The sequence below is a fragment of the Bison bison genome, unplaced genomic scaffold (assembly GCF_000754665.1).
Source record: "Bison bison bison isolate TAMUID 2011002044 unplaced genomic scaffold, Bison_UMD1.0 scf7180017863888, whole genome shotgun sequence".
Classification (NCBI taxonomy): Eukaryota; Metazoa; Chordata; class Mammalia; order Artiodactyla; family Bovidae; genus Bison; species Bison bison.
This window is the reverse complement of record NW_011494460.1, coordinates 648,992-663,429: the sequence shown is the minus strand read 5'-3', so window position 1 is coordinate 663,429 and position 14,438 is coordinate 648,992. Positions and strand designations below refer to the sequence as shown.

Below are 14,438 nucleotides of genomic sequence, written 5' to 3'. Positions count from 1 at the left end.
AATCTATCGGAGAAGGCAATGGCACCCCACTCCAGTACTCTTGCCTTGGAAAATCCCATGGATGGAGGAGCCTGGTGGGCTGCAGTCCATGGGGTTGCTAGGAGTCGGACACGACTGAGCGACTTCACTTTCACTTTTTACTTTCATGCATTGGAGAAGGAAATGGCAACCCACTCCAGCGTTCTTGCCTGGAGAATCTCAGGGACGGGGGAGCCTGTTGGGCTGCCGTCTGTGGGGTCGCACAGAGTCGGACACGACTGAAGTGACTTAGCAGCAGCAGCCGCAATCTAGATATATTTATCATTGTGAGTGAATTGAACTTTACTTTTTGACAATATTCTAAGAAGGAAATGGATACATCCCATGGGGTTATAAAACCAGAGTTATGGGAAAAACTCATTATTGCACTCTGCTTAGTTCTGTTAGTTCAGTATGACTTTAGACCTTGAACTATAGGCAAATAACCACTATAGTCATTGTTGCAAGCATAATTTTTATAACAAGATATTCCTGTAAATGATTCCTGTATATGATTTAAATCATTCCTGAGAATGATTTAAAGCACTGATTCTGTGGTTTTGGCTATATAGCATTTTATATCATGAATAATATCTGCAAAACCAGTGTCTTCTCTGTCAATCTCACAGGACAGTATTTGATATCATCCTGTTTATAACAGCAGCTAAATTAAGAGGAACAGACTGGTATTCTTTGTCACTTAGTCATGTCTGACTCTGTGACCCCATGGATTGTAGCCTCCCCAGCAACTCTGTCCTTGGGGATTCTCCAGGCAAGAATACTGGAGTGGGTTGCCATGCCCTCCTCCAGGGGATCTTCCCAACCCGGGGATCGAACCCAGGTCTCCTGCATTATACACCAATTCTTTACCATCTGAGCCACCAGGGAGGCCCAAGAATATTGGAGTGGGTAGCCTGTCCCTTCTCCAGGGGATCTTCCTGACCTAGGAATCGAACTGGGGTCCTCCTGTATTACAGGCAGATTCTTTCATTTGCTCTGGCAGTCTTTCACTTTGGGCTTTTTTTGGTTAAGCAATTTTAGAAGATCAAAACCATTTAACATTTTTATTTTCAAATGCTTTTAAAGTAAAATAAAAATGTTATCTCTCATATCTCATCCCTATACTACCTGCCCAGTCCCACTCAGGTAAAATGTTTTATGTTTTCCTACAATTTCTGTCTCTTGATTGTGATGCACATACATACACATATGTGTACACACACACGTTTTTGCACATGGGGGATTATATTGAACTTTGCTCCCTCCCCTACTTTATCTTGTGTAGCTTAGTGGTTAAGAGCATAGATTATAGAATCTGATTTTCCGAGTTGAAATTTCAAACTCAAGCCTTGTGATCTTGAGTAAATTGTAGATTTTAGACATTTACGTCTTAGGTTTTAGAACACTTTTGTTCTTTTAGTCCATAATGCCATCAGTGTCTGAACTGTATTCACATCATTTATATAAACCTGTACTATGCATGTGTGCATACATATATGTATATATACACTCCTATATATGTATACATAGATATATTTGTACATGCATTAAAATTTCAAACCCAAGCCTTGTGACGTTGAGTAAATTTTTCTCTGCTCCTGCTTCCCAACCTATAAAATAAGCATAATAGCACCTGTAAACAGATTAAAAGAGTATCTAGCATGTAGTAGGGGAGAAGGCAATGGCAACCCACTCCAGTACTCTTGCCTGGAAAATCCCATGGACGGAGGGGCCTGGTAGGCGGCAGTCCATGGGGTCGCTAGGAGTCGGATAGGACTGAGCAACTTCACTTTCACTTTTCACTTTCATGCATGGGAGAAGGAAATGGCAACGCACTCCAGTGTTCTTGCCTGGAGAATCCCAGGGACGGGGAGCCTGGTGGGCTGCCGTCTATGGGGTCACACAGAGTCGGACATGACTGAAGTGACTTAGCAGCAGCAACAGCATGTAGTAGGTGCTAGAAAACATTAACTGTTTGATTGCTCATCTTTCCAAATCCATAGGTAAGGATAAACCTCATTCTTTCATTACATATGTGTACTACAGTTTAGTCAGGCTCTTCTTTGTAGACATTAAGACTGTTTTGTGAGGTTTTTTGGATAAGCAATGTTTCACTGAGGATTCTTGTAAATACATCTTTGTGTATTTGTTCAAGTGCATTTATAATAATTGTAGGCTTCAAGTCACTCCTTAAGGTTAGACGATAAAATAACAAGGAAGCTAGAGGAGGAAGACAGATGGCATGTATGTAGTAAGCTCATTTCGCCTACCTATACCAAAGCAGGTCTTTCCCCTTTCCTCATACATATGAGTTCACATTGACTATAACTGAGAAACATAGCTGATACTTAAAACTTCCAAAGTAGGATACATAAAACAATCCATTAAAATTTCATTGCGATTATTTTTAAATACTGTAGTTTGGGATTTCATTCCTTTCTCCTGTTTTCTAAGGATTCTGTTGATACTTCTAAATACACTTGGGTTACATCTCAGCTCTGGTTCTCAGTTAACTTCTGAGTCTTTGTTCCCTTGTCTTACCTCCATGGTGTTGTAAAGATTAAAATCAGATCATGGACTTCCCTGGTGGTCCAGTGGCTAAGACTCCATGCTCCCGATGCAGGGGGTATGGGTTTGATTTCTGGTCCAAAAACTAGATCCCACATGCCAAAACTAAGAGTTTGCATGCTGCAACTAAGATCCAGCACAGCCAAATAAATAAATATTTCTAAAAAATTAAAAAAAAGTCAGATCACACACTCAAAGCTTTACTGTGTGCCAAGCACCATAATCATTATATTCCCTTTGTTCCTTCCCTAATGTGATCGTATTTTTGATTAACCAAGAAAGACTTGGAGCTTACAGTTTTAACTACATCCTCTTTAAAGACATGGAAAGATTGGATTGACTCCATGGAGGCTGTTTTTTGAGCGAAAGTTCCTATCATTATAATTTATGGTTATTTTTCAATATATTAATATTTCTACATTGAAAGATTATAACATGTTGATTTAAGGCTCCCTTCTCCTGGCTAGATTTGCAACTCTGGAAAATCCTGAATACTCCTCTGCAAACCAAAATCTCTAGTGGGAAATGGAACTGAGAACGCAAATGTCTTATCTATATCCCGTCATCAATGTCAATAAATGTTTATTGAATGAGTTAATTTTTGCCCCAGACAGGAACCCTGGGAACTTGCACTACTCACAAAGACGTGGTACACGAAACTAGCGAACATCAAGTTGCCTTTCTTGGAAGAAATTGCATTTGGTAGCTGTGTACACCTCAGAAAATGTAAAACCATTAAGGATGGTCTGCTCCCTTCAGCAGAATGTAAGTTCTGTAGGAACTACTTTAATAAATTTTAAGTTTTGTGTGTTATTTTGATTATTAGACATGTGTTTAAATCGGCTCATTCACAGCTCTGTCTTCTTGTTTAGTATGCACGAATGTGGATTTTTCTGTGTGATAAATATTCATCTTGGACTAAACTATGCCTGGTAAAAAATGTCAGTTGGATTGCTTTGTGTATTTTATTTTTCAGCCATCCAGTGTGAAAGGGAGTATGAAATGAAGCGCTTGAATAACCTGAAATGTCAGGAAAATGCAGCTAAGAAAATTCAGTTTTCCCTAAGGGAAAGGCCAGTTGGTTTGAGAAGACCTCTTCCACCTAAATGACTGTCATCTCATAGTTGAATCTGTTCTCTGTGGGTTTTGCATGCAAAGAGGATGAAGGACTGACCTTTCCCTGTGTGCAGTCGGATGCAGACATCTGAATGCCCCCTGGTGGGTGAGCCAGCTCCTGTGGGTTATCGGACAGCTCTTAGCCGACAGCTCTTAGCTGACAGCTCTCAAAGATCTGTGTTCCAGCCACCTATTTGTACCGTTATATCACAGACAACAGCACTGTAAGTAGATGAAAATGTTGCTGGCATTGAGTCACTTGTGCTATTCATTTTGATTTTTGCAAAATTGCACCAAGGTAAAGGGAAACTTCTTGTCAGAAGCATTGCCCCCTGCCCCCAAGAGACATTATTTTGAAGAATATTTTGAATTTTCATCTTTGAGACCCCCAAGGAGGTGCCAAAAAAGGAGAGAGACAAATTATTTTTTAAATGTAAAAAATGTTATTAGAGAAAAATTGTGGGTTTCATTTTAGTAACCTAGTTTCCAGTTTTCAATGAAACATCATTTATTATTCTCATGTGGCACTTTATTTTTTAAAAAGTATTTATTGATTGTACCAGGTCTTAGTTGCAGCACGTGGGATCTTTTAGTTGTGGCATGTGGGATCTGTTAATAATTCCCTGGGGTCAATGTGTGGGGTCAAACGTGGCCCCCCCTGCATTGAATGGAGCATGGAGTCCTGGCTACTGGACCACCAGGGAAGTCCCTCTCATGTGGAACTTTAAAGTGGCAAGTTTAAAGTTTTTGTTCTCTAAAAAATCATCTTTTTCCTTTTGCCTATTTTCATACTGTCTCTCTGGGATGCCCTCTGGAGCATGTGGAACGCATGCATATGTGAAAATGACATGAAAATACAAAGACAGCATCTGTGAGGAAAACTCACTTGTACAGAGTGGTTGGAGAATGGGGAATTGACTAACTGGAAAGAATTGGATTTGCATGAACCAGTTTTCCTAGAATTTGAATCCAGTAAAGTAAACTTGAATACGAAGGCTATATTTAAGCACAATTAAGTGTTTATTGTAGGCTTCTCAGGTGGCTCAGCAGTAGAGAAACTTCCTGCCAATGCAGGAGACCTTGGTTTGATCCCTGGGTTGGGTATATCACCCACTCCAGTATTCCTACCGGGAAATGGCATGGACAGAGGAGCCTGGTGGGCTACAGTTCATGGGGTTGTGAATGACTTAGACACGACTTAGCAACTCACCAACCACAAACAATGTGTGCAGTATTTAGCAATTGACTTCAGTCTAGTCACTCAGTCGTGTCCTACTCTTTGCAACCCCATGGACAGCAGCATGCCAGTCTTTCCTGTCTATCACCAACTCCCAGAGCTTGCTCAAACTCATGTCCATCGAGTCAGTGATGCCATCCAACCATCTCATCCTCTGTGGTCCCCTTCTCCTCCTGCCATCAGTCTTTCACAGCATCAGGGTCTTCCAGTGAGTCAGTTCTTCGCATCAGTGGCCAAAGTATTGGAGCTTCAACTTCAACATCAGTCCTTCCAACGAACATTCAGGACTGATTTCCTTTAGGATTGACTGGTTTGATCTCCTTGCAGTCCAAGGGACTCTCAAGAGTCTTCTCCAACATCACAGTTTAAAAGCATCAATTCTTCGGCGCTCTGCTTTCTTTATGGTCCATGTTTCATATCCATACGTGACTACTGGAAAAACCATAGCTTTGAGTAGATGGACCTTTGTTGGCAAAGTAATGTCTCTGCTTTTTAATATGCTGTCATAGTTTTTCTTCCAAGGAGCAAGCGTCTTTTTATTTCATGGCTGCAGTCACCATCTGCAGTGATTTTGGAGCCCAAGAGAAGAAAGTCTGTCACTATTTCCACTGTTTCCCCATCTATTTGCCGTGAAATGATCAGACCTGATGCCATGATCTTAGTTTTTTAAATGTTGGCTTTTAAGCCAGCTTTTTCACTCTCCTCTTTCCCTTTCATCAAGAGGCTCTTTAGTTCTTCTTCACTTTCTGCCATAAGGGTGGTGTCATCTGCATATCTGAGGTTATTGATATTTCTGCTGGCAATCTTGATTCCAGCTTGTGCTTCATCCAGCCCGGCATTTCTCATGATGTACTCTGCATAGAAGTTAAATAAGTAGGGTGACAATATGCAGCCTTGACGTACTCCTTTCCAATTTGGAACCAGTGTGTTGTTCCATGTCCAGTTCTAACTGTTGCTTCTTGACCTGCGTACAGATTTCTCAGGAGGCAGGTCACATGGTCTGGTATTCCCATCTCTTTAAGAATTTTTCACAGTTTGTTATGATCCACACAGTCAAAGGCTTTGGCATAGTCAGTGAAGCAGAAGTAGATGTTTTTCTATAATTCTCTTACTGTTTCTATGATCCAACAGATGTTGGCAATTTGATCTCTGGATCCTCTGCCTTTCCTAAATCCAGCTTGACCATTGGAAGTTCTTGATTCATGTACTGTTGAAGACTTGCTTGGAGAATTTTGAGCATTACTTTGCTAGCGTGTGAGATGAGTGCAATTGTGTAGTAGTTTGAACATCCTTTGGCATTGCCTTTCTTTGGGATTTGAATGAAAACTGACCTTTTCCAGTCCTGTGGCCATTGCTGAGTTTTCCAAATTTGCTGGCATGTTGAGTGCATCACTTTCACAGCATCATCTTTTAGGATTTGAAATAGCTCAACTGGAATTCCATCACCTCCACTAGCTTTGTTTGTAGTGATGCTTCCTAAGGCCCACTTGATTTCACATTCCAGGATGTCTGGCTCTAGGTGAGTGATCACACTATCGTTGTTATCTGGGTCATTGAGATCTTTTTTGTATAGTTCTGGGTATTCTTGGCACCTCTTCGTAGTATCTTCTGCTTCCGTTAGATCTGTACCATTTCTGTCCTTTATTGTGGCCATCTTTGCATGAAATGTTTTCCTGGTATCTCTAATTTTCTTGAAGAGATCTCTAGTCTTTCCCAGTCTATTGTTTTGTTGTTTTTTTTTTCCATTTCTTTGCATTGATCACTTAGGAAGGCTTTCTTATCTCTCTCCTTGCTATTCTTTGGAACTCTGTATTCAGATGCTTATATCTTTCCTTTTCTCCTTTGCCTTTCACTTCTCTTCATTTCTCAGCTATCTGTAAGGCCTCCTCAGACAACCATTTTGCCTTTTTCCATTTCTTTTTCTTGGGGATGGTCTTGATCACCGCCTCCTGTACAATGTCATGAACCTCTGTCCATAGTTCTTCAGGCATTCTGTCTATCAAATCTAATCCCTTGAATATATTTGTCACTTCCACTGTATAATTGTAAGGGATTTGATTTAGGTCATACCTGAAAGGTCTAGTGGTTTTCATTACTTTCTTTGGTTTGAGTCTGACTTTGGCAATACGGAGTTCATGATCTGAGCCACAGTTAGCTCCCGGTCTTATTTTTGCTGACTGTATAGATCTTCTCCATCTTGGGCTGCAAAGAATATAATGTCTAATTTTAGTGTTGACCATCTGATGATGTTCATGTGTAGAGTTTTCTCTTGTGTTGTTGGTAGAGGGTGTTTGCTATGACCAGTGAGTTCTCTTGGCAAAACTCTGTTAGCCTTTGACCTGCTTCATTTTGTACTCCAAGGTCAAACTTGCCTGTTACTCCAGGTATCTCTTGACTTCCTACTTTTGCATTCCGGTACCCTATAATGAAAAAGACATCTTTTTGGGGTGTTAGTTCTAGAAGGATTTTTAGATCTTCATAGAAGATCTAAAAGTTCAACTTCAGCTTCTTCAGCATTAGTGGTTGGGGCATAGACTTGGATTACTGTGATATTGATTTGTTTGCCTTGGAAATGAACAGGAATCATTCTGTCATTTTTGAGATTGCACCCAAGTACTGCATTTTGGACTCTTTTGTTGACTATGAGGGCTACTCCATTTCTTCTAAGGGATTCTTGCCCATAGTAGTGGATATAATGATCATCTGAATAAAATTCACCCATTGCAGTCAATTCCTAAAATGTTGATGTTCACTCTTGCCATCTCCTGTTGGACCACTTCCAATTTAGAGAGTCATGTCCAGCTCTTTAGCGACCGCATGGACTGGGCCCACCAGGCTCCTCTGTCCATGGGATTCCCAGGCAAGAATACTGGGCTAGGTAGCCATTTCCTTCTCCAATGGATCTTCCCGACTCAGGGATTAAACCTGCATCTCCTGCATTGGCAGGCAGGTTCTTTACCACTAAGCCACCTGGGAATTGCTTTTCAATGTATTTATCACTCAGTCAATCCCAAGCTCTTTGCCAGTTGTTAATGTTCTTATAACATCCCTATATAGTCTATCATTTCATCCTCCTGAGAAGTCCTCTGAGAAAGACTTGCTGTATGTAACCTGAGCTGTTCATTTGTACACTAAGAACTAGCTCTCCTATGGTTTCTACATTACCATCAGGGGGATCCATTTCATACTCTTTAGTGTAGGTGCTTTTGTTTCCTATGTCCCTCATCATCATCTTTCTTGCTTTAATCTTTTATTATCATGGAATATGTCCTCCAGTAGTCACCTGAGAAGGGGTACATGTGGGTAAAAAATTTAAGGTCTTATTGTCCAAAATCTTTATTTTACTTAGAATTCATTGATAGATTGGCTGGGTATGGAAGTCTAGGTTGCAAATATGTTCCTGTAATATTTTAAGTGTGCTCATTTATGTCTGACTCTTCAGGATGCCATAGACTGTAGCCTGTCTGGCTCCTCTGTCCATGGAATTTCCCAGGCAAGAATACTGGAGTGGATTGCCATTTCCTCCTCCAGGGGATCTTCCCTACCTAGGGATCAAACCCAGGTCTCTTACATTTTGAAGGCCTTGTTTAATTCTGTTTAGTATTTGATATGTTAGTGAGCATTCCTAAAGCCGGTTTTACTCCAGATCCTTTCCTTAGAACCCGCTTGTTTTCTCTCTCTCCAGCAACTATGGCGTGTCCTCCTAGATCCCAGTATTCTGACAGGAATCATGGTGGAAGACTATTTATATCCAATGTCACATAGATATTTAGAGCACTGAGTGTAGAGCATGGGTCAAATGGGTTTGCATGCCAGCTCCATCACTTATTAGCTGTGTCATCTCAGACAATTTTTTTTTCTTGTTGACTACACCCCAGGGCCATGTGGGGTCTTAGCGCCCTCTTAGTTCCCTGACCAGGGATTGAACCTACATCTCCTGAATTGAAAATGTGGAGTCAGGCAAATTATTTAACTTCTCTGTCCTTTAGTGACACTTGTGACAAGTAAATGAGTTAATATGTAAGGCACTTAGACCAGTGCCTGGCATAAGAGGAAGTACTAACCCTGACAGCATTAGCTATCAATACTCTTACCAGAACTCACTGTGCTTGGCCCTCCACAGGTCTTTCCAAGCTGGAAATTCATGTCCCTCAGTTCTGGGAAATTAAACTATTTCATGGGTAGTTCCATCTTTTCATTTCCTTTTTAATTTTTTTAAGATTTTTTTTCTTTTAAAAATTTATTTTTAGTTGAAGGCTAATTGCTTTACAGTATTTTGTTGGTTTCTGTCAAACATCAAATAATTCAGTTGGTATTGGGCATATTTTCAGTTTCTAAATTTTCTTTTTCTTACTCTTTGGTCAAGACTTGCAGCATGCAGGATCTTAGTTCCCTGACCAGGGATCGAACCCACCCCCCCTGCAGTGGAAGTGTAGAGTCTTAACCACTGGACTGCCAGGGAACTCCCTATTTCTCCTCTCCTATTTCTTATTTTAGTTATTTGGGTCCTCACTTTTTTCTTCTTATTGAGCCTGGACAGAAGTTTGTTGATCAAAAAAAATTTTTTATTGAAGTAGTATATTTGATTGAAAAGTTGCCACTTTTGAAGAGTGATCAGGGGATTTGATACCAGTTGTTTCTTCTCTGTATATACTTTGACATTCGTACTTGTCATTTTTATTGGTGTGTCAATGGCTATACCAGAAACTATATATTTAAAATACAGTTTGAGTTTTGACACTTGTAGGATCGTCATCACAATTAAGACAGTGAACATACCCACCCCCTCTAGAGTTTCCTCGTGTGCCTTGTAATCCATTCTTTCTCACTGCTCGCTTCCCATCTCCAGTCCCAGGAAACCACTGATCCAACTGCTTTCCAGTACTATAGATTGATTTGTGTTTTTGAAAATTTCCTATACATGCAAAATACAATATGTAATATTTTTGGTCTGGCTTCTTTTGCTCAGCATAATTATTTTGAGATTCATCCGTGTTGTTGTGTATATAGTCCTTTTTATTGCTGAGTGGCGTTCTGCTGTATGAATATACCCCTGTGTTTATCCGTGAATTCATTGATAAACGTGTGGGTTGTTTCCAGTTTTGCGTGCTTACACATGAAGCTGCTTTGAGCATTGTGTGGGCATGTGTTTTAATTTCTCTTGGTGGAAACTTCAAGGAGAGGAATGCCTGGATTGTATAGTAGGTGTATGTTTAACCTGGCATGTTTTCAAGTCCCTGTTTCAGTTCTGAAGGAATCATGGGGCTAGATGAAGGATTTGTAACTTCCCCAAAGTGACACAGCTTTTAAAGGAATGGAATTCAAAGTCCAACATCTTCCAGAAACCTATGCTGTTAAGCCACTGGCTTGGTCCAGTTTGGCCTGGATGCCTGTTTGACCTATTGAGAAATCTGAGATCAGAGAATATGGCTGGTTTGGGGTAAGTAGGAATTTGGAACGAGACAGGAGCGACTGAGACAGGATGGAATGAGACAGATTTGATCCCTGCCTCATCTTATTATGGTAGCTCTGGACCACAGCAGGCCTTCTGGATAGCAGGGTGATTTCCAATAAGTGTGCTGAGTTAAGAATACGTGTTTTCTAGGATGTTAGCTTCCAAGGGGAAGAAAGAAGGAAAGAGTTGGATCACATGTATCCACTTTATCCTTCCAGACTTATCAGTTAGCTCCACTTCCCTTGAGGTGGAGTGAATGTGGGGGCAGAAAGAGGCCAGGAGTGTAATGCTGTTGGAATTCCCTTCACATGGAAGGTAACACCCAGGATAGGGGTGTTCCTTCTCAATACCTTTATATGTGATAACATACAAGACAGATAAGGTCTTCTCGAGACAGAATAGGTAAAAAGATGGTTAGTGTCAAGGTGAAGTTTAGCAGGTAAGATCCCTTGACTTTTGTTGTGTATATTTGGAGAGTTCCCAGATGGTCTTCTATATGAAGAATATATTGAGGCCATTACTAAATCATTTGGGACTTTTAGGAGAGCCACTTATAGGAGAACTGGTAAGAACCACAGTGTTTTAGATCTCATATGACCCTGAAAGTGAAAAGTGAAAGTTTTAGTCGCTCAGTTGTGTCTGACTCTTTGCGACCCGATGGACTGTAGCCTGCCATGCTTCTCTGTCCATGGAATTCTCCAGGCAAGAGTATTGGAGTGGGTAGCCATTCTCTTCTCCAGGGGATCTTCCTGGGATCGAACCTGGGTCTCCTGCATTGGCAGGTGGATTCTTTACCGTCTGAGCCACCAGGGAAGCCCCCACATGACCTTTCTTCTAAAGGTTCTTTGAATATTTTGGTCCAGTCCTGTGTATCCTTTTGCTTTTGAACTACTCTCTTGAGAGTCCCTTGGACTGCAAGGAGATCAAACCAGTCAATCCTAAAGGAAATCAGTCCTGAATATTCATTGGAAGGCCTGATGCTAAAGCTGGAGCTCCAATACTTTGGCCACTTGATGCAAACAGTTGACTCATTAGAAAAGACCCTGATGCTAGGAAAGATTGAAGGCAGGAGAAGAAGGGGATGACAGAGGATAAGATGGTTGGATGGCATCACTGACTCAATGGACATAAAGTTTTAGCAAGCTCCCAGAGATGGTGAAGGACAGGGAAGCCTGGAGTACTGCAGTCCATGGGATCACAAAGAGTTGGACACAACCAAAAGACTGAACAACAAACCTGTGTATCACTCCCTGGATAATTTCTGATTGGTAATTCATTCAATTGCTGTTCATTTCAACAAGTATTTATTTGGTTCTGATAATTTGTCAGCAGTGCTTGGTACTAGGATTTAAAGATGAACAAGACCCAGTCTTGTCCATTTGTTAAGTGATAAACCTTTAACTTGTTTCCAGTTTTCATTATTACAGATAATGCTTCTGTAAACATACTTAAACAAATCTCTTTATGCAGTTGTGTGGGAATTTCAATCCAGACTCTATGCCTAGAAATGGAATTTCTACATCATAGGATGCACATTTTTGTTCTGCAAAATAACACCAAATTGCTCTCCAAATGGCTATACCAATGTATACTTCTAGTGGTTTATGAGTATATTGGACATTTGCCTTTTTGTTTGTTTGTTCATTTTTGGGGCTGCCTAGAACCATAACCTCATGTCTATGGTTTTGTGAGCTAAAAAGCCAGATTCTTGCTCTGCCTGATCCCAAGAGCCTGGGCATAGGCATGTAGCCAAAATATACCAACTGAATGCTTTCTCCTGGGACATTTAATCTGGAGCAAGAGAGGCAGAGAAGCCAAGCTGGTGTGGCATTGATTTCAGTGACAGTGTCATGGCATCCAGTGTCCAGAGGCAGAGGTGGAAGTAATATTGATGGCATCAGGTTCATCTTCACAGATCCTTCCCAAGATATTATTTTAGCTGTGATTCTGGGTTTCTTGAAGTTGCTGGACTGACCTGTTTTCTAAATTTTATTCTTCAGCCTTCTTATTCATATAGTTCATACTGTGAGCTCTCCAGTAGTCTTTCAACAAATTCCAGCTCTCCTACCAGAATTGAGTGTGGTGCACTGTTTTCTAACTGTTAATCTCAATACATCAAGGCTTATGAAATCAATATAGTGGGTCTTAGCAACATTTTAAAAATGAAATACTATAGAATAGAAATATTGGTGTTCATTGACTGTGATAAGGGTAAGGATTGTGTCATGAGACATATACACGTATAAACATGCACATATATGTCCTAAGTTGCTAAGTAAAATGCTTTTATTATTTTAGGTTATCATTCAGAGATTTGAAAAATAGTGACCTAGTGTTTAAGATCATGAGCTTTGGAATTGACTTGCCAGCCATATGGCATTGGGCAAGTTACTTTAGCTCTGTACTTTACTGTCCTAATTTGTAAACTGGTAGTATTCAGAGACTGCTAGTTTTCTACAAAAATTATTTCCCCCTTTTTTCAAAGCTATGGTATTTTTTGAAAATCAGTTCAAGCTGCTGCAAGAGGATGCCAAAGACTGGGTGGCTTAAACAACAAGCGTTTGTTTCTCACAGTTCTGGAGGCTGGAAGTCCAAGATCAGGGTGCCAGCATTGTCACATTCTTGGTGAGTGCCCATGTTCTGGTTTACAGATGGTCGCCTTTTGTTCTGTCTCACATGATAGACAAAGAGATCAGTTCTCTTGTATCTCTTAAGGGAACTACTCCTATTCATGAGCGCTCCACCATCATGACCTAAATACCACCCAAAGGCCCCACCTCCAAATAATACCATAGTGGGGAATCCCCCTTCAACATGAATTTTGGGGGACACAAACATTCAAATCCACAGTTGTGTGATAGCTGAGCACATGACTGTACAGCTAGGCCATATTTGCTAGTTGACTTACACTAAGTGTGGGGATGCAGCTAAGTTCTTGCCAGTGGAATATGTTCCCTTTTCACATCTGAACCTTGAAAGGCATTGTGTATACCTCCTCCATTACCCTTTCCCTTTCTTGGTGGGTGGAACCCTGACGTGGTTGTCATCCAGCTTTGGCCATGTAGACATAATGTAGACCAAATAGACAACAAAATGGAGGGGACCTGGGTCTTTGAGTTCACCAATGTTTGCTACTCACATCAAGACTATTGAATATGAGAGAAATGTCTTTGTTTTCTAAGCCATTGCATTTTGAGTTCTTTTTGTTGTATAAATACTGTCTTTACCCCACCTAGTACACTATCTCATGGAGCTATTGAGTATTATTTGAGCAATTCCTCATGTATAATAAGTGCTAAGTATGGTTAAAGTCAAAGTGTTAGTCGCTCAGTCATGTCTGACTCTTTGCAACCCCAGGGACTATAGCCTGCCAGCCTCCTCTGTCCATGGAATTTTCCAGGCAAGAATACTGGAGTGGGTAGCCATTCCCTTCTTCTGGGGATCTCCACAACCCAGGGATCTAACTTGGGTCTCCCACACTGCAGGCAGATTATTTTACTGTCTGAGACCCCAGTAAAGCCTCAATAATTTATAAATAAGGTATACCTGTTATTAATTTTTTTTGAAATCAAGAACTCTGATTAGTAAGATGAAGGGTGAATTTGGCTCAATGGTTCCTTATGAGGGGTGATTTTTTTTCCTCCTCCCTCTCCCCCTCAGGGAATGTTTGGCAATGCCTAGAAACATTTTTGGTTACTTTAACTGAAGGGTATTACAAAGGCCTCCAGTGGGTAGAGTTCAGTGATGCTGCTAAATATTCTACAATATACAGGACAGCACCCCTCCCCCAGCCCCCACATATAATATAGAGCTCCAAATGTTTCAAGGCTAAAACCCTGATTTGGCTGATTGGTTTAAGCTATTCTGAATACAAGAACAGAAGTTAGGGTCAAATTGTGTGACTGAGAATTACGAGGTGGGGTATTTCCGCAAAAGAAATGCCATGCTATTTTACCATGGCAGGAGGAGAATGGCAGCTGGGCAGCAGTGAATAGATGTCTCCAGTTACCTTTTTGACCACTCCCATTCATTTACACCCTTCTT

The 14,438-nt window shown here is 40.7% G+C and overlaps 1 protein-coding gene across 2 annotated transcripts in view; it reads left to right on the top strand.

The window, feature by feature from the left end:
- The window catches only part of LOC104984142 (chromosome unknown open reading frame, human C4orf36), a 22,275-nt gene extending 18,567 nt beyond the window's left edge, over window positions 1–3,708 (top strand). For both annotated transcript variants that reach the window (XM_010833770.1, XM_010833769.1), the window contains 2 exons: window positions 3,197–3,351; window positions 3,563–3,708. In XM_010833770.1, the coding sequence (XP_010832072.1) occupies window positions 3,197–3,351; window positions 3,563–3,696 (289 nt within the window). In that variant the 3' untranslated portion in view covers window positions 3,697–3,708. The remainder of the gene's footprint in view (window positions 1–3,196; window positions 3,352–3,562) is intronic.
- The last annotated feature ends 10,730 nt before the right edge of the window (window positions 3,709–14,438 follow it).